The sequence below is a fragment of the Rousettus aegyptiacus genome, unplaced genomic scaffold, assembly GCF_014176215.1.
Source record: "Rousettus aegyptiacus isolate mRouAeg1 unplaced genomic scaffold, mRouAeg1.p scaffold_m13_p_10, whole genome shotgun sequence".
NCBI lineage: Eukaryota > Metazoa > Chordata > Mammalia > Chiroptera > Pteropodidae > Rousettus > Rousettus aegyptiacus.
In genome coordinates, this window is record NW_023416285.1 from 65,650,601 (window position 1) to 65,671,186 (window position 20,586).

Consider the following 20,586-nt stretch of genomic DNA (forward strand, 5'->3'; position numbering starts at 1 on the left):
GAAGATAAAGAGGGGAAGCGCGGCCGGGGCGAGGCGCGGGCGCAGGACGAGCGGAGCGGCGGGCGCGGGGCCGGGGCCGGGGCGCGGGCAGCACGCGTCGCGCTCGGGCCGCCCCTCCTCCCCGCGCGCCGGCCGCGGCCCAGGCTCCCCGCTCCGCCACTCCCCGCCCCCCGCTCTCCCTCCCGCCCCCCGCCCTCCCCGCCTCCGCCTCCGCCTCCTCCCCCTCCCTCCCGGCCTCCCTCTCCCAGCCAAGCCGAACGCCGGACCCCGGGCCGCCTCCCCGCCGCCGCCGGCCTCCGCGCCAGCCGCCACCATGGACAGTCCTGTTTTCACCTTATAAAGATGGCGGTGCGGGATCGCTGCAACCTTTAGACTAATGACTGTCCGAAACATCGCCTCCATCTGTAATATGGTGAGTGGCCACCGCCGCCTCGGGGGTCGCGCCCGAGGCGCCGCGAGGCAAAGAAAGAGAAATCCGAGCCGCACGCTCGCCCGGCGGCGGGGCGGGGGGCGGAGGGGGCGGCCGGCGCCGCTGGAAGTTCCTGGCCCGGGGCCGGGGGCCCCGCAGCCCCTGGAGCCCCCTGGGTGCGAGCCCCGAGCCCCCCGCCCCCTCTCTGCGCTGGGACCTGGGAGCCCGCTCGCGGGTCCTAGGGCCGCGCCGCGCGCCTCCGCCCTCGGGTTGCGGTGCAGGCGTCTTGGCTGGGGAGGCCGAACCCGGACGTCCCGGGGGAGGGGTTTGGGTGATAAGCTGGGGGTGGGGGCCCCCCTTCCTGTCCTTGCTGTAGATGAAGCCCTGACAGTCTCCCAGACCGCCCTCGTCTCATTTTGAGTTCACTCCTTAAACTGTATTTAAAATTCACTTTGCAAAGGCAATCAGTGTACCTGGAGAAATTTGAAATGTAATAAAGCTGTGAAAAAGTGCAAAATTGTGCGTAGAGAAGTGAACTTCACCTGGTTTGAGAAAGCACAGTAATTTTAGATGCCTCAGTTTCCCCATCTGTGAAAGAGGAACAGGTTATATGGCAGTGACATTCGAAGGCACTAAGGCTGTGAGAGTGGAGGAGGTCTCCAGGGTTACCCTGCCCCATGCACTGTAAGACCCAGTGCAGGCTGGTGGGTGTGGACAAAGCAAGGGGACATCACTGGACCCCAGTGGAGGTTGGTTCCGTGGTGTGGTGGTGACTTGTAACTTGGGTGTCTTCTATTGCTTTCCTTTGCTTATCAGTTTCTGCAGGAACAGCTGCCAGCCCTTGAGTCCCCAGGGTGCACTCTGTGTGCACCCACACTGGTCAGAGCCTTGGGGTGCGGTGCGCACCTTTCCCCCTGGAGTAAGAGCCCTCCTGTGCTGGGTGAGAGTGTGCTTTGCCTTAGCTCTCCAGGGTCCTCCATAACACCTCCCCCCCCATTAAGCTCTTCTGCCTCCAACTGGAACACGTGCTCTTTTAATGCCAATTTGGGGAAAACCTCCTTGCAGCTAATAATATAGGCCCCTAAAGAGAATCGGAGAAGGCTTGATTGAGAAGCCTGGAGGTAAGGTGATCTGGCTGCCCCTCCCCCATCACACAGCTCTTCTAATCTTCTGTCCCACATTTTATTGCCAAGATTAACACATGGCAAAGGATCATTAAGGAGCCATGTGTTAACTCGGGTGGAATTGAGACCCAAGGGTGCTGCCTTCAGTTTTCAGTGCTGTTGGATGTGGTCACTGCTGAGGCCCGCAGAACAAATGCTGGGGCTTCCCCGAGTGATGGCTGCCAAGGCACAGGGACCAGTTGGATGTGGTGGGTGGCTTCTGGAGCATATCCATTTCCTTTCTTTTCCACGCAGAGACAGGTTTCCTGTTCCTGTCGAGCAGCATTAATGTTACCTGGTGCAGTGAAAAGGTGATACCATTCTTCTAGGTTTCTCTCTCTGCTAGACCAGCTCCTGAGGGAAACTGTAAAACCAGAGCAGCTTTAATATTCTTTCATGCCTGCTGGGGTGGCCTCGGGCTTACAGGACAGCGAGGCACAGTCCCAGCTTCTGGTGGTGGTTCTGTCCTGCTTGTGTGTGGTGACACCTCTGTATACTGAAGCAGGCTGGAAACTTGAGAGCTAGCGTGTCCCAAGAGGAAGCCAGCCTCCAGCTTTTTCTTTTTCCCTCGGTGCAACAGGGACTTCTTGGCACACCTGGGCAGAATGTCACAACCTGTTTTCTGTAAAACTCATCCAGGGAGGCAACTGCAAGAAGGACATGAGAGGAAGGCGCTAGGACTGTCTGGCGGTTGACACTTCATGCGGAATCTGAAAAAAGGCACCAAATTGAGGCTCATCACTCAGGTGCAGTGAGGAACCAATAATTTGTTTTGTAGGGATTTTTATATTCTTAGCTGGAAACTATGTCTTGAGCAAGTGATAAGTATGGGCTCTAAAGTTAGACTTCCTGGGTTCCAGTCCTGGTTCTAACACATACTAGCTTTTTGTCCTTGAACAAGTTGCTCGTTGCTCTTTGTCTTTCCTTATCTATAAAGAGGGGAGGATAATGGTTCCTACCTCCTAGGACTGTTATATTAAATGAATGAGCCTAGTACAGAGCAAGTACTCAGTGAATGTTAGCTGTTATCAACATCATCTTTCTCATTATGTCAACTTCAGTTGTTTAAAGGACACTGGAGATTATGCCTTCTTGGACCTGATGGAAGCAGCCACTAATATAAAACAACCCAATATGCTCTTTTATGCAAACCAGGCCCAATGGCTGTATAGGAAGGCTGGATGGGAATCCTTAACTCCACCCCTTATAAAAGGCTACTCATGTCACCCCTGTCCCTCCCAGTCTCACTTCCCACAAGAGAAGGCTTGGTGATGAAGAGATTGCTGTCTCTTCACCTGATCCGATGTAAATTTTGTTGGACTTCTCTTTAGATTCATTACTTGATGATGAATTGTTTCCAGGTAGGTATTCTGTTGGTCTCTTCTCACTCTTTAGCTTCTCTCTGGGGCTCTTATTGATCCTTCCCACTCTATTTGGTCTCAGCTGGTTTGAGTGGTTGTCATAAGAGCAAGGCGGCAACCACATTTTTTTTTTTAAGCAGTTCATTTGGCTGATGCCTGTACAGAAAGGGTGTTAAACAATACTGTCCTTCTAGGTAAGACTTGAACAAAGCAAGACCTGGCATTAAAAAATGGATTTGTTTCATCTACCAGATAAGAAAAGACCCAGCAGAACAGAAACAAAACTTGTAGCAAATCCTTCATGTGATTGAGAAATAAACACCTCTTCCTCTTAAACTTCCTGTACCAATTTTAGATATAGGGGACTTGGAAAATAATAACATCCTTCCACTTGTCCCCTTCTTCACTGAAGTTTTATTGTCCATTAAGTCGAATGCTAGCTCTCGTTTGTTTTAATTTTACTATTATGTAAGTTCTTGCCATTGCTATTCTTGATCAGCTTGCTTAGGGCTTGTCAGCTTAGCCACACAACACCGCCTGGTTCACAAATAGTAAAGCTTGTTTGGCTGGTGTGTTGTAATTTTTAAAATGCACTAGCTGCTACCAAGCGTGAGGAAATGTCCCGTGTTGATAATCCTCTGATTTTTGTCCAAACCAATGAATTTAACTTCCTGTGTATTTTTATGGCCCTACAAATAGAAGGGTTGTGTGGTTTTTTTTGTTTTTTGTTTTTTGTTTTTTTTTTTGTTTTTTGGGCGTTTTTTGGTAAATTTTATGTTTGAAGAGCTTGAGGAATTTTCTAAAGAGGAAACATTTGTTAGGAGAAACCTAATGTGCCCTCTAGAAATGTGACTTTGGTGCAAATTGGTCTAAATCATCAAATCTTAATTTCACTTGTTAATAGTGCTCTAAGATGTACCATACAGGAAATGCCCTGTGTCAAATAGATTACATCGTGTTCCCATATGTGGCCATTTGTTGAGGACCTGCTATGTCAGTGTTGACACATACTATCTGCAGGTACTAACTAAATGAATAAAGTGACTCCCTATCTCCAAGGGGCTCAGCGGTTTCCGGTGAGCATAACATTGGTAAAGGTGAACATGTGTGGTATGTGCTCAGATAAAAGATTAACAAAATTGCAGAAGCAGTACAGTGGAAAGGCTGAGGAGTACATCAGGGCATTTCTTTAATATTTTTGTGTTTAACCAAAGTTTGACTTTTATTTTATAAGAGGACATGATTATAGTCAATATAATGTAGAGCTGGCATCTGTACCGTTGGGTGTCTCTCCAGTTCAGGATGAGTCTAATGGTGTCTTCGGACAAATTGTATTTCTCAACTTGTAAAACTGATGTTTTTGTTGTTATTGTAGCCAAAAGCTTCTTAGTAAGTAGTATTTCTTAGAGTCTTTGTAAAAAATCTACATCTTTTAGTTGGTTAGTGACCCCCTGAATTCTTAATTGTGTAAGGCTGTGTTATTCACACCGGATATTAGCATTCTAGCACTGTTGGCGGCCCCAGGAATTATTGAACACCACAGCAAGTACCTGATGTGAATTCTTTTAAATAAGCGAAGTCACCTTGATATAAAGGGAAAGTAAAATTAGTAAAAAGTTTGAAACAGCTAGAGCATTTTTATAGGGATCATTTTATTTTGGTAAGTCAGTCACTTACCTGAGGCAAGTATTTCGGTAATTGTTGGGAAAACATTTTTTAAATATTAAAAATATGAAAATTGCATATTGCCTCTTTATTACTGTTACTCATGTTTCCCATTCTTAGAGATAATTTGAGACTAAGTTTAGTTTGATGTATTAGCTGGGAGTTGTTACAGTCTTGTAACAACTTAGGGTCTGCTCTGAGAGTTGTCAGTTTTAGGAATTGGCAGGTGGGATGGGTTAATGTTAAAGAAAAATTCCGTTCTTCTGGCTTCCCAGGTCTAATATGTAGGTGTTTGTGTTGGATCAGGTCCTGACAATTAAGTCTACAGATTTTTCTATTTTTTTCTTGGAATCGTAGGGGAAAACAAAGTTGAATGCCAATATTTAGTTAGAATGAAAGATTGCCATGCCATTTGCTGGATATCAAATTTATTTGTTCCAGTTTACCCACACGAAACCTATTTATTTCTTTTTTACTAATGTAGAACTTTGGTATGTTTGGGTTATAATTGAAAGTAATTTTCAATTTTGATCCTTTTAGCAATTAAAAGAAAATACTCTAGTTCATATGTCTCTCATTTTTTCCTAGCCTAGTCTGTCCAGTTAGTTTGAATAAGTTGAGATTTCATGATGGTGTTTAATTCTATGGTTATCATCAGAAAGATATCTCTTGGTGGTTTTATCTCTAGCCTATCTATCCATGGAGACAGCCCAAAGCAAAATGACAGAAGAGTTGTAAAAGATGATATCTTTTAGTCTAGTTAACTCTTCTGTCCTAAATATTTTAATGCAACTTCTTACAGTAAACCTTCAGTTGTAGTGAAACCACATGCTAGTCTAAGAGTTTGAAAGTCCTCGCTGATCTTTTAAGGGAAAAGGCTACCCAAAAATGAACCAGTGAAAACTTTCTTGAGGCTAATAAATTCTGCATTAGGAACCAACCCTGGCACTAAAGGGATTTTGGAATATTTCTATTCTGGGATTGATGCTTGGAACTTGGGGGATGTCCTAAGTCCTTTGCATGGAATTTTACCATAATTCTCAGAATGGTTATTTGCTATGGATAGTTTTAAAGCAAGAGTGTGTGGAAAACACTGTTGGTTCCTGAAGCTTCACTTTCCATTTGTGGGTCCAGTCTTCCTCCTGCCCGTCAAGTTGTAATGTCACTTTCAGAACGCTCAAATGCTTCAAGTAGCTTGGACTTGGGACCCTTTTTCTGAGTGGGGATAAATTTTAGGCATACAGAAAAATATGGAGAATAGTATAGTGAGCACCCATGCATCTACCAAGAAATAAGGTATTATGAATACAAGGAAACCCTTCCCCATTTCATTCCCCTTCCCTCCAGATAGTGGCCACTGTTATGAATTTGGTATTTATTACGTGTTTTTATACTGTAGTAGGTATTTATGTATTCATCAACCAGATATGGTATTATTTCCTCATGTTTTAAATATGCTTTGTAATACTGAACAACTCCTCAGTTTGCTTTTGTTTAAATTATGATTTTGAGATTTATCTGTTAAGATACATATAATTCTAGGTTGTTTTAACTGCTGCATAATATTCCATTGCATGATCATACTGGAATATATTTATTTATTTTATTGTTGATTAGCACTTGGGTTTACAATTTTTTGTGTGTGCCATTTTAGAGCAGTGAACAGCTTTGAACTTGTCTCCCTGTGTGTATATTTAAAGTTTCTCTGTGGTATATACCTAAAAGGGAAGTCGCCGGATCAAAGGAAATGGGCATCTTTGACTCCTAATATATTGCCAGGTTGCTCTCCAAAACAGTTGAGCCAGTTTGCATTCCAGCCGGCAGTGTTTGGGAGTTCCAGTTGTTCCACATGCTTGCAGACACCCAACATTGTTAGAATTGATGTGTTTGTTGCCAGTCTGATGGCTGTGAAATGGTATCTTCCTGGTTTAAAATTAGCACCTTCCTGTGTACTAGTAGGCTAAACATGTTTTTATGTGTTTATTGTGCTGTGTTTTCCAATCCATAGGCCTTGGAGCAGTTTTCCGGGGTTTATAAGTCAGGATCGTAGTGTTGTTTATGTGTGAAAATAGGGAAAAGGGGAAAATCAGGGATACCAAAAGAAAAAAAATCAAGAAAGGTAGAAATGGAATAGAAAGTACAGGTTGAAGGAATGATAACATGGTGACACAAGTGAATCCTTGTAGCAAAAAGACTTTGGAGTAGAAGATGCCTTGAATGTTGAGAGTAAATTCAGGATACGTTACTGCGCTGGCCAAGCCTCTCAATTCAAGTCACATTTTTCATGCGTTGTTTAATTGAAATCGGCTTCAGTGAAAATCATATCTGGGGCGGGGCAGCTCTTCCGGTGAGAACAGCAAGGCTGGATGTGTGGAGTGATCCTGTTTACCCAGTCGATTTTTGAAGTTCTTTTAGAGAGGCAGTGTGAAATTGTGTTCTTACTACAGCATATTTCATTGTCCTTCATGTTAAGTACACTGTGCAGGAAACCAGCTTTTATCAGGATGCGCTTGAAGGTACTCGTGGAGTTTCTATCTCAAATATTTGGAAAACATTCCCTGCACTTTATTTTGATTTTCAGAGTGTGACAAATGTCATCTTACTGAATGCAGACATGTTTGGTCTTAAAAATATGATTAACAATAGCTTTAAAAATATGTTATACTCTAGTGGTTCTTTGGTGTACCAAAGATTTGTGCCCACATGTACATTGTCTTATTAAAAATTCATACTCTGGGGTTCTACCCTCAGAGGTTTTGGTTAGGTAGGCCTAAAGAGGGGCCCTGGAATCTGCATTTTACATAAGTCTTTTCTTCTATCCACTCCCTCATTCTATTACAGGTGAGCTCACAACTACACTTTGAGAAATGTTGCTTTCCTTGGATAATAACCTTGGCCTCCTAAGGAAAATATTGTTTGTAGAAATTATCTGCTACATGAACGTTTTTTAAATCTGTGTAAAAATTTTAAGGTAGTAATTTAACTTCAAAAGCTATAGATCATTGCCATTCTTGATATTAAATAGCCAGGTTTTTATTACTTTATTCTCCCAGAACAAGGATTCCCAACCCTGGCTAGATGTCATGTCACCTGAGAAGTTTTTACAAGAAATTTTTAAAAATCACAATATATTAACTCCCAGAAAAGTATGGAAAAAAGAATGTAATTTATTATATGTTATATACCCAAAATACCTATCCTTCAAATTTAACAGAGATTAAAATTTAGTTGCATTTGGTTAAGATCTTTTTTAGCCGTAATACCGTAAATAAAGTCACTAACCACCTCTCTTTTCTCTCCTTTTTTCCCCCAAACTAGCTATTTTTCTGAAGTTGATATGGTGTTTACCATGTATGTCTTTATACTTTTACTTCACATTTATGAATCCATAAAGCAGTATATCAATGTTTGGGTATTAAAATATGTAGCTTTTTGCAACTCTTTTTTCACTCAACAATTGTACTTGAGATGTGTTGCCACGTATAGGCCTAGTTAATTCATTCTAATGGTTCTATAACCGTATTCTCTGACTTAACTATGCTTTGCTTATTCACTACCTTGTGAGGGGCAATTGGATGGTTTCCGAAAGTGTTCTCTCTGGAAACAGTGCTGCAGCGAATGTTCTTGTGTTCTTTGCACATGTATGTGCCTTCATTTCTCCCGGATGTCCTGGAAGTGGCTGTGCTGCTCTTAGGATACGCTCATCTGCAGCTTCATTAGGTATTGTCAAATCGCTACCCAAAGTGGTTGCAGCAATTGGAGCTTTTTTGGTGTGAAGCTTCTAGGGTCCCAATGTCAGAGTTTCTGACTGTATGTAGGTATATGTGGGTCTGGGGTGGGTTTTAGGGACATGCTATTTGTTTTTTCATTGTCACAGCTTTTCTGATGAGCATCCAAGGTTGAGAAACCACTGGGTTAGACTGGCAACTCCATGAGGGCAGGAGCTACGTTGATCATGTTTACTGTTGATTTCCCAGCCTGATTAGCGCACCTTTGGAAGATGCTCAGCAAATAATTATTGGATAAATGAATAAAGAGGTGTAGCATGGTAAAATGCAAGAATTGCTTTGCAGTAAAGCAGTGCTTCTCAAATTTTGTTGTCCACAAGAATTACCTGGGGATGTTATTAAAGTGCAGATTCTGATTCAATAAATCTGGAGTGGGGCTGAGATTTTGCCTTTTCAGCAACCTCTCTGGTGACCAGATACTTCTGGTCTTAGAGCGGCACAGCAGTAGGCGGAAAAAAAGAACAATATCTTCTGTACAATTCTATAGAGTGGAGGAGTTTGAGATTTGGAATGCCAGAGCTGGGTAAATCTCAGAGCCTGCTTTCTCATCTCTTTACAACACAAAAAGACAGATTATGATATACCTTCCTCACAGCTCTTTGGGGGAGAATCAAAGGAGATCCTGCCTACAAAGCATTTGTGCACTGTGCTGCCCTCACGCATGTTACTTTTCACAAGTATTCTCTTTTCGTGAATTAATATTTTCCTACAGTTTACTCAAAGCATAGAACTACTGGTATTGCAGGATCCAACTGAGTTCTGTTTTTATTTTGATCTGATGTCAAGTGGGCATTTGAGAGGAGTGGTATTGGGGAAAGAGGTTGGGCAAGAGCAGGGGCAAAATTTACCAGATGGTGTGATTCTGACTGTGAGTGCTGGGGCAGTGGGGGATCCCTTCTCACTTTCTGTAGTATGAGGAGGAACAGGGCTAGAGAGAGGCCCAAAGCTCTCTCCCAGTCAGCTCTGCACTGGACCAGGTGACAGGATAGTAAGGAGACCCTCTAATTTATTCCCCAAAACAGACACTTCTTAAAGTGACAGAGGAATGCACAAAATAATTATTTGGCATAAAATTGATCAACTATAGGTGTAATCGGAGCTATTCAGGGCAAAGTCATCCTGTGGTCAATCCAAAGTCAAGCCACCACAAGACACTGTGGTTTAAATGCAAGGTTGTACTCAGGTGCTTTGATAACCGAGGTCTTGCCTCATCCATCTGAGAGATGTAGTGTGATGTGGAGAGAGGAGGGCAGATAAAAATAAAGTAAAAATAGTGACATTTAGAACTCTGTGTATTGTATGCTAGGTGTGTGTGTGTCGGGGGAGGGGGGAGCTATTATTCCTAAGCACGTCTTTCTCTAGAGGGTGAACCATGGAATGAATCCAGTTCCTTAGACCAGTGGTTCTCAAATGTCAACTTGTGCTTCTTCCTGGTTTTCATTTTATCTTTGAACCATCTGAACTTTATTTAATAATTTTCTTTAAATTTGTTCACCTTCTATTAGTTCGACCTCATTCTGTGCTAAGAAATCTGTGAAATAATGGGTTTGATGGACTAGTTATGTTTTTCTAATACATATCAAAAACCTAGTTCCTCAAGTTAAAACCATTCATACTCGAGCCACTTAAGATTTTCTCACCTCCCTCTAGATTGATGACTTAGCGTTTGGGAGACATTGGCTCAGGTAAGATGTTCTTCATGGTGTTTCAAAAACCAGTTATTGGAGGAAGACTGTTAAATTGGTTTGCAGATTATGGGCTAGGGGCTGAGAGGCAGGTTAGTTAGCATCTGGTTGGAGCTTCCACACTGCTGTTGGTTGGGTGTGAGAGCTTACCATTTATTAACCCTCTCAGGGTCTCTGCTTCTCACCTATAACATGTGGGTGACTAGAGAACTTTCTTCTCTGTGGTGTTGTGGGGCTTAAGTGGAATAATTTATGTCTAGTGCATAGCCCAGAGCCTGGCCATGTTATTACAGCTTTCTTTTAGAGCAGGGGTCCCCAGCCTCCAGGCTGTGGACCAGTCCTGGTCTGTGACCTATTAGGAACCAAGCTGCACAGCAGGAGGCGAGCGGCGGGCAGGGTTCATCTGTGTTTGTAGCCGCTCCTCAGCACTAGCATCATCATCTCAGCTCCACCTCAGATCATCTGGAATTAGATTCTCTTAGGAGTACTGGTCCTGGTGCCAAAAAGATTGGGGACCGTAGTCGAAAGAGCCCTGAACTAGGGATCCGAGGTCCCGACCGAGTTCCAGTGTGGTCCCGACCGAGTTCCAGCGTGATCCCGACACTTTGTAGCTTCTGGGACATTGGGCAGGTGACTTAGACCTCTCTGAATCTTTAAGATGTTAAGAACCATCCCTGCTGGTGAGCAGTGCTGAGCAGGAGAGGAGTGAGCATGCTGTGATCTAGCTGTGGCATCCCATCAGAGACAAGACCAAGGAGGGGAAGTGCATGGAGCGGACAGGAGGAGGAAGAAGCTGTGATTTCCGACTAAGATGTCTTGGAAGACACAGTGCTGATGGTGTGTGGCAAAGCTTTTGTAATCATCAGTCAGGATACAATGTTTTCCATTTCCAGATAATGAGAGCACATCATGTAGTAAAAGATTTTTAGTTTTCCAATAAGTGTATAACATACCCTTTTGTTTTATTTGTTGTACACAGGTGTTCCTGAGAAGTACACAGAAAGCTCAGTTAAAAAAATTTTTTTTTAAATAAAATATTTTAAAAGGTAACATGACTTCACATGGTAGAAATTTTCAGATTGTACAAAAGTTTGTATGTTGAAAATATACCCATGACCCAATTCTTATCTCTGGCATTAATCAATATTTGCAGTCTTCTCTTCCATTCAGAGGTATCTTGTACATATACAAGCAAATATTTTTCTATTTCTCTCCTAGTTTTTAAAAACACAAATAGCACCTACAGCATATACCGATCTGCCCTGATCTGCCCCTTGCTTTTTGTGTCTTGCAGGCGGGTGTGTACTAGTATGTGAAGAGCACCCTCCTTTTTCTTTCTTTCTTTCCCTTTCCTTCTTTTTTTTAATTTTATTTTTTTATTTTTATTTTTTTAACGGCTGCAGAGTATTCAGTTGCTTGATATATTGAATTCATGTAACTGGGACCCACTAATGGGCACAATGGTAATTTTCCAGTCGTGGGTTTTGACAACAAGGCTGTAGGTAACAACCTTGTCCATACATCATTTTGCACATTTGGGAGTATATCTGTTGGCTGACTTTCTAGAAATGGTATGCATTTGTAATTTTGATAGGTTTTGCCAAATTACCCTCCACCAGCAATATGTGTGACTCTTATTGCCCATAGCCTTGCCAAAACAGTGCACCAGCCCAAAACCTTTTGCTCTTTGCCAGTTGGGGGAAATGGTGTCTTAGTATATTTTTAGTCTGCATTTCTCTTATTAGTAGTGAGTATGAGCTGCTATTCATGTTTCAGAAAATAAGCTCGATTTCAACAGTTTTGCTGTTGGCAGTTATTTTCAAAGTGTAGGGAATGACCCATTTTATTTTTATTTTCAATCTGTTGTAGACTGATATTTTTGTAAAAGTACAATAAAACATTATGAGCAAAGTGGAATAGAAACCCTGAAGATATAGAAACACAAACCCCAATTTTTTTATTTTTATTTTTTTGCTAAATGTGACGGATACAGAATTACTCTTCATTCATTATACGTGTTTTCATTTCTGAACTTAGTGCTTGGAGGAGTGTTAACACTGAGTTACATTGCTATAAAGAACTTGCTCCATCTCTTTTTTTCCATTGTTGCCCTGTTTGGGTATTGGAGCAGAGAGCACAGAATTTTACATTTTATATTTCACAATCAGGACATTACAGGATGTTTTTGCTACATTAAAGTAAACGATCTCTGATGGTGCAATACGGAGCCGGAGGGCTTGGTTCCCAAGCACAGGGATGCCAGGCAAGCACGTGCAGGCAGTTCTCCCACGCTGTGAGGCGGAGGCGCCGGTGTCCTGCTTTTTCACTGATGAAGACCTTGAGCTTGAGCTAGAGAGAGGCAGGAGAGGAGAGCATTCTTGAAATCAACCTATTAGTCAGATTTGCAGAGTTGGCCTCTTTGACCTGGGGCTTTGCTGGGATCCCATGCCACCCATACTGCTTTTCCGGGAAGTGCCGGGGAGGGTACTTCTGTGAAAAACAGGAACTGAGAGATGTGGTCATGGAGGCATCGGTGTCGCACTGCAGAACACTGGATTAGGAATGAGGCTTTTGCTTATAGCTCACCGAGTTCAGTGACCAGGGTGAATATTTCCTTTTCCTCTACCTTCAGCTGGGAGACAGACACAGGCCGAATAGTCTTTTTTCCTGCTTTTGCGTTGAAACTTTATCTTTGTCTTACGACTTTATTATGCTGTCTCTAGACAACGTGGAGAGTTGTTTTACAAGCCAGAGTCTAGCTGCTCTTTACTGTCCCTTCCTTTGATGACTTGAGATCACTGTGTATCTGAGGGTCATCTTTCTTCAGTAGCAGTCATTTCTGCTTCTGTGTTATGATCATTAAATGAAGTCATTTTGAGGTCTTTTTAGGTTTATTTCTTCCTACCCAGTATCCTACAAGTCATGGGAATGACATGCTATCATGGTGCAGAATGAAAATGCCCGTTAGCTGCTTTCTTGTGGACGACTGTCTCCCTGGGAAGCCTGGGGAGGACCAGGAGGTGGACAAGCTCTGGAAGCAGGAACTGAGTTAAGATTGTGGGCTACAGTTGACCTCTGCTTCACGCTAGCACTTGATCTTGGCAAGGTACTCAACCTCCATTAACCTTCTTTCCCTCACTTGTGAGATGAGGATAGTAAGTCCCTGTTAGTAATTTATCTGAAGGAAGCATTTTGCTCAGTGTTGGTCAGTGGGATGGAGCGACTTGTCTGCTAAGCAGGGTAGGCATCCATAGCCACTCTGAGCATTGCATGCCTCGTGGTTAGGTAACGTGTACCAGCCAGCGTCCAAAGAGGACTTGCTCAGAAACAATCCTGGTTCTCTGCCAAGTCCCTACATCTTTAGCTAAGGAATTACTGAAAACAAGAATGAAAAGATCATCTTCCTTAACTTGTGGTCAGGAGCTCAGGCTCTGGAACAGAATGGCCTGGGTTTGAGTCCTGGCTCTGCCATTATGGACTGAATGAGCTTGGGCAGGTTCCCTCCACTGCTTCATGAGTAGAATGGAGATAATAAGTGTAATTGGCCTTGGGTTAGTGGACAAGATTAAATGAATATATAGACATGAAGTTCTCTTGAATGAGTGGCACCTACTACTTACCCTTCCCGTTTCCCAACCAACAAAATTATTAAGTGCCTTTTATGTATGCTCCGTGAGGTCCTGGCAAACCAATCAGATGGAATCTCTGTCCTCATGGAGCTTCTGCCCTAGTGTTAGGGGTTGGCAAGCTATTAGTAATTGTCTGGATGGTCAATATTTCAGGCTTTGTGAGCCATAATGTTTCTGTTGGAACTACTCCTGCTATTGTATTGTGAAAGTAGCTATGTTTCAGTAAAGTGATCATGGCTATGTTTCAGTAAATCTTTATTTGCAAAAAACGATGGGCCATATTTTACCCATGGTCATTTGCCAACCGGTGGTTCAGTGGAAGACAGATGTTAAGTAATCACAAATAATTATGTTATTACAAATTGTGATAAGTGCTGTGAAGCCTCCTACAAGATTCTGTGAAGGAAAAGTCAGGGACAGTAACTTCAAGGACATGACATTGAACCCAAATGTTGAGGAGGAGAAGGGGGAAGACTCTGAGGGCACAGAGGACTAGCTGCACTAGTTCTGAGCCACAAGACTCAGAAGTCTTTTAGAAGCACAACAGATATTTTGCTTTTGATTAAAAAATAATGGCATTTTTTTCCTGATATATAATTCATGTCAATTATCCCCTTCCCCAATAATCCTAAGACTGAGTGATAAGCTATATTACTATATTAATACACTGTGTTCTAAATACTTCTAATAGGTTCTTTTTCTCTCTGTGCCATTGTTTTTATTATAGTTACTATCTATCCCAAAATTTAGAAGTTAGGGCAGTAAGATTGCATATTATTCCATTATTAGATGTAAAATGGTTTACTCCTTAAAACTCACTTCTACTTTTTGATATTGTTTTCTCTTTCTGCTTTTTTAAACTTCATATTTTTTTTCTGTTTGGCTAGACAAAGATTCACGGTTCTTCAAACAATTTTGGAAAAATCTCTTTTCCCCCAACATCATGTGTTTCTCTTGACTTCCAAGCTCAATTTTACATTTCCTTTAAACAGGTTGTAGTATTCTGTGTAGATTTTCCAGAAAAGGACATGTGTGTTCCTTATTCTAGAATATTTTGAAGGATACCTCAGAGTGATGCGTTCGCTTGAATAATTGTGACCCCTTTTGATTTCTTCAGTTCTTCAATTCTGCAGTTCTCTGGTTTTGAGGGTACTCTGCCTCCGTGAGAGTCGGTATGGTGTAGCGGTTGGGAGCACACACTCTGGAGGCAGATGGTATGAGTTCAAACCCAGTTCCACTACTTATTCACTGTGTGAACTTGAGTAAAGTATTTGCCCCTTCTGTGTCCCAGTTTTCTTATCTTTAATTGGGGACAATAATGGCATTCACCTCATAGGATCATTCTGAGGACGAACATGAGTAAAATATACGTCAAGTCTTAGAGTAGTGACTAAATATAGTAAGTGCCATTTATATGTTATCTAGTATTAGTAGTAATTACTTCTGGGAACCAGTGCCTATAATTCCTCCTTAACCATCCTTGAATTCTGGCAAGTGGCTCCCGACTCATCCTGAGATCTTGGGCTGCATCAGTTAATTTTTACTTTACTTTCTCTGTAAGACTATCAGAATGGCCTTTTGTCACCAGAAGTCTGAGAATACTAGTCCTTTTGGAAACTAGTCCTTTTTTGTACTTTTGTACTCCAAAAACATACTTAATAAGTAAAATAGCTTTGGAATAGAGACCTAAAAATGTGGTTTTAGTGACAATATTCACCTCTCTAGGTGTATATTTTAATTCATAGTTTATAATTTGTGGCTTATTCTCTGTGTACTTCGAAATCCTTACTTTTTTTTTTTTTTAACCTTTCTCATGTCTCTTTTCTACTTCATGCAGACTTGAGAGGGAGGCTGCCTATCCTAGGACACGGAAGAATGTACTGCCTTGGTGTGAGCTTGGGGAAGTAGGTTTACTTCTCTGAGCCTTGGTTTTTTTCATCTCTGAAATGTCTAGCTGATCTCCAAGGACCCTTCCCTGTTTATGCATTTTGGATTTGGGCTCCCCATTTTATGACAGTGTTCTCGCTGGTTTTTATAGACCTTACAGTGCCATTTTTCTGATTATATCCTCTCTCTCAGCAAGAATTTATCTCCTTTTTTTTTTGCCCCCAAGGGAAAAATTCTGACATGTTTTTCTCATAAGTTGCTTTTAAAATTGCTCTAAAAAGAAATGCCTTTCTATACCCACCTCATGTATTTATGATTCATCCTTCCCGAGTGGCTCTGGTGGCTTTGTTGTGTGTTTTTGTAGCACCCCTCTGCAGTCACAGAATTCCTTTCAGAGTGCTTTGAAGAGCCAACATTACAGTCTCCTTGTTGGAACTCGTCCCAGCTCAAATTCTATTTTTGATAAAGTGCAGTGCATTGTTTTTCAAAGGTTACCAGATTTTTCACTGATGGAAATAAGAACTCTGTATTTCTTATACCTCCAGACCCTGTGATTTACTGCCATAAATAAGTTCTTTCTCCCAGCATCTGGTCATATAACAATGATTTTCAGTACCTCCCATTTGCCTTTTGTGCCTCTGTGCTGGGTACTAGCGGTAGATGTGCAGGCTCTTGGATTTGTAATACATTTTACAGTTTATGTAGTGCTAATATTCCCAGTTTTGTTTGATTCTCTTTGCCACCCTGAGCAGTCAGTAGGCTTAATTTCAGCAACTGGACCTCTCAGCCAGAAAACCAAGGACAGAAGGGGAAATGACTGAAATCAAAGGCAAATTTACAGAGGAGCAAAAAAATGGCCAGTATAGCTCTGAGGTGTGTGCTGTGGGCCTTAGATAACTAGTCTGCAGGATATTAGTTTGCTAACTTTTTCTTAAGTTTTTCATGACAAAAGTTATATGTGCTCATAGTGAAAAATTCAAACAGTTGAGAAGAGAAAATGAAAAGTCCCTTGGTGACCCCCTCATCTCCCAGCCCCACTTGTAGACACTGGGACTAGTGCTCATGATTTCTCAAATGTTGTTAAGGGACTTCCATGAAAATGTAGGCGTCGAACGCGCCTGGTCTGCTGTGTGCCCTGAGCCCAGAGCAGGGCTCGTTGTCTGTAGACGGAGTGAAGGACCTTTCCAGTGTCATCCTGTACACACTGTTAACTTGCTGACATGTTTTTATTTGTCACTGTTTCTTAGACAAATTTTTATAGCTGAAGCTATAGAGCAGTTTTACTCTTTTTATATAGATAGATGGCATTCTGTCCTGTGGATTACTGTAACTGTTTAACCAGTTCAGGTTATTTCTAACTTTTTTCTGTTATAGACCTTGTAGTGAGGATCATCTGTGACATTGACTGCTGGTTGTTTCCTCAATATCCTTTTTCTGTTTCTAATTTTATCTGGTTGTGGCTATTCAGGTGAAGACCATGTTTGCCGAGCTCCTTTGCAGCTAGGTGTGGCCATGTGACTAGATTAGATTGTGGCCAACAAAATCGTGAGTGGAAGTGATAGGTACAGGCAGGGCGTAAGGGGAGGAGCAGTGTCTTCCTGCTTGTCTGCTTCTTGCTGGCAGAGGTCGTTTGATGGTTAGGGCCGGTGCGGCCATCTTACTTCCATGGTTAGAAGCTGACCCTTGAGGGTGACAGAGCAACAGGGTAAAAGGAGTCCAAGTCCCCAGTACTGCAGAGCCACCAGGTCAGGCCTGCGCTGCTTCCTCGCGAATATGTACACAGAAGAGAGAAATCAGTTTTTATCTTGTTTAATCCATGCTTATATTATTTGGGTCCTTGTTAAAATATATTTTTTTTTTTTTTTTTTTTTTTTGACTGTGAGTTTATAGGTAGAATACATTGTTTAAAGTACCATTGCAGGGGTGAAGAATATGCTCATTTAAAATTTTGATTGAATCTGCCTAATGGATCTTTAAGCAGTAGTAATTGTTGTCATTATCATCTCACAAAATATTCCCCATCATGCCCATGTCTTTTTATCATGTAGAGATGTACATTTAACATATTGAACCCCCAAATCTGTTAAACATGCACAAAAATTCATATTACCAGTGGAAAGTACTAGCATGTAAAGCAAGAGCTTGGTTCCAAATGCCAATATCAGTGACATTCTTTATCCATTGGAATCAGTTCCTAGAGTATGTGTTTACAGAAAGGAAGGGAAGAATGGGGCAGTGGTGGAGGGTACCACCTAGGCCTTACTGAACAGTAAATAAGGAGAGCTCACACATCTGTGTCCAAATTATCATACACGTGGAAGCTACCCAGGCAGCCCTAACCACTCCCATGCATTCATCCAGCCATCAGGTATCATGGGCCTACTATGTGCTAGTCACTGAGAGTACAGGTCAGACATGTCATATCCAGTCTTTACTTCCTTGAGGTATGTAGTTTGGGGATAGGATGGATGTTAATAATTACATAAATGACAATTGGAATAAATACCGTAAGGGAGACATACAGGATACTACAAGTGGGCAGTGGAGGTTTTATGTGAGGGGGCGGTGTATTAATTTCCTATGGCAGCTGTAAAAAATTACCAAAACTCTAGTTTACAATGACACAAATTTATTTTCTTAGCACTCTAGAGATCACAAGTCTTAAAATAGAGGTTCAGCAGGGCTGCACCCCTTCCAGAGGCCCTAGGAGGGAATGTGCTGCCTTGACCTTTTCAGTTCTAGAGGCTGCCTGCATTCTTTGGCTTGTGGCCTCTTCTTCCGTCTTCAAGGCCAACAGTGGAGCGTCTTCATCTCTCTCTCTCCAGACTGTGCATCCATTGTGGTACCTCTCACGCCTCTCTCTCATGAGGACCCTTGTGATTACACTGCCTGCTTCTCCTTCCCCCCTGATAATCCAGGATAATCTCATCTCAAGATCCTTAGATTAAACATTTCTGCAAAATCCCTTTTTTCATGCAAGGTAACATATTCTTAGGTTCCAGGGACATCTTTGAAGGGCCATTATTCTGTCACAGGGACTACTTGAATCTAGGAGTGGTCAGTGAAGAATTTCCTGAGAAGGATGATAGTTACCAGGCAGGTGAGGAAGCAAGGAAGAGCCTTCTGGTAATGGGTGGAAGGGAACTTGAGGTGTTTGAAGAACAGGCCATTGCAACAGGAGCCAAGTGTATGAGCCAGTGAGTGGCAAGAGTAGACTTTTTAGTTGGCAGTGGAAGTCACTGGAGGATTTTACAGTAGATTTGTATTTAAAAAGAGTACTTTTACTACTGTGTTGACATTGAAGTTAGAGGTGGATAAGGTGGATGTTTAGGCAGTGAGTGGATTTGAGATTTAAGCAGAGTAAATCAGTAAGACACTTCGATGGATGGGTGCAGAGTGCAGGGGGGCATGACAGGCATGACTGAGAGGTTTCCAGCCAGGAGGTGGGTGACATTGTCATTTACTAAGTGGGGAAACACCAGAAAAAGATTGGACTGGGGAGAAGGAGAAGTGCAAGCTCTAGTTTTGGGTAGGTTGATTTTGGTGGCCTGTGAGACAAACGAGTAGGAGTGTCAGTATTCATCTAGTCTGAATGAGCTGAGGAAGTGAGGCTTCTGGGATGAAGATAGAGAGTTGGAGATGGTCGGCATGTGGCTATTGATTGAAGCTGTGTGAATGGTTATTGCCTGGACCCTACAGAGAGGCATGTAGAGGGGGGGAGGGTCTTAGTGCTCAAAGAAAACTAGCACCTAAAAGTGCCCCCCGGAGTTGGCAATGTTTGGAGCCCATCAGGGATGGGGCAGAATCCAGAAGGGGCTGTTTTGAGAAGCATTCCGGAGGTGAAATAGAGACAAGTCTTCAAGAATAGCATGGAAAACTTCAAATGTATTGGTTTCCTACTGCTGCTGTAACAAATTACCATTGACTCAGTGGCTTAAATCATACAAATTTATAATCTGATTCTCTTCTGGAGGTCAGAAATCTGAAATGGATATCCTTGAGCTAAAATGAGGGAATGCAAGGCTGTCTTCTTCTTGGAGACTCTTTTCTTGCCTTTGAAGCTTCTACAGGCTGCCTGTGGTCCTTGGCTCCTGGCCCCTTTCTCCATCATCAAAGTTAGCAAAGTTGAGTCGTTCACATGTTCATCACTCTGATCTTTGCTCTGCTTCTGTCCCCACTTTTAAGGATGCTTTTGATTACATTGATAATCTGGGGTAATCTTCCTATTTTAAGGTCAGCTGATTAGCAAATGAAGTCCATATACAACCTCAACTTCCCTTTGTCAGGTAAGGTAATGTGTTCACAAGTTCTGGGGGTTAGGATGTGGACATTTTCGGGGGACCATTACTCCGCCTTGTACATATGGTGGAAAAGTATAAACAGAGTAGTGTGTGAAGTCCTACATAACCTACAACTCAGCTTCAACAACACAATTTTATCCCTACCCCCCACTGGATTATTTGAAATAAATCTTAGAAATCATCGGATTCATTTGTAAATGATTCACAGTAGACAGTTGTTTAAAGAAGTTTAGCTATGAGGGGAGGTGAGAAAGAGGGTAGTAACTGGGGGAGATGTGTAGGAGAGTATGCATGTACTTTTAATAGGAGAGACACTTAAGCATGTTAAATTCTGAGAGGGATTTAATAGTAGAGGAGAGATTGGACTTGGACAAGAGAGAGATCTCCATCGTTAACAAGGGAGACACGTAAGTTTGAAGGTTCGGGAGTGAGAAATTGGGGGATTTCTTTCTGCTGATTTAATTATTATTATTATTATTTTCTGATGAGTGGCAAGCCAATGAGAAGGGCAGAGGGATTGCTGAAGTTTCAAGGAGCCTAGAGAAAGTTGGAAATAGTCATTGTGAAGTGGAGGATGAGTGCACTAGAGAACCATTGTTAGAAGTGGGGCATGTTGGGGGCCACTTGAACTTGGTGGATTCCAGTGAACCCATTGAACTTAGTTGCGTGACTTTCCCCCCAGCATTGAACATCTATCT

General features: G+C 42.3%; 1 protein-coding gene across 1 annotated transcript in view; it reads left to right on the top strand.

Moving 5' to 3' along the window:
* Positions 1-238: 238 nt before the first annotated feature.
* Positions 239-20,586, top strand: part of USP46 (ubiquitin specific peptidase 46) — a 55,436-nt gene continuing 35,088 nt past the window's right edge. The window contains exon 1 of the mRNA XM_016119608.2: positions 239-412. Within this exon, the coding sequence (XP_015975094.1) occupies positions 377-412 (36 nt within the window). The 5' untranslated portion in view covers positions 239-376. The remainder of the gene's footprint in view (positions 413-20,586) is intronic.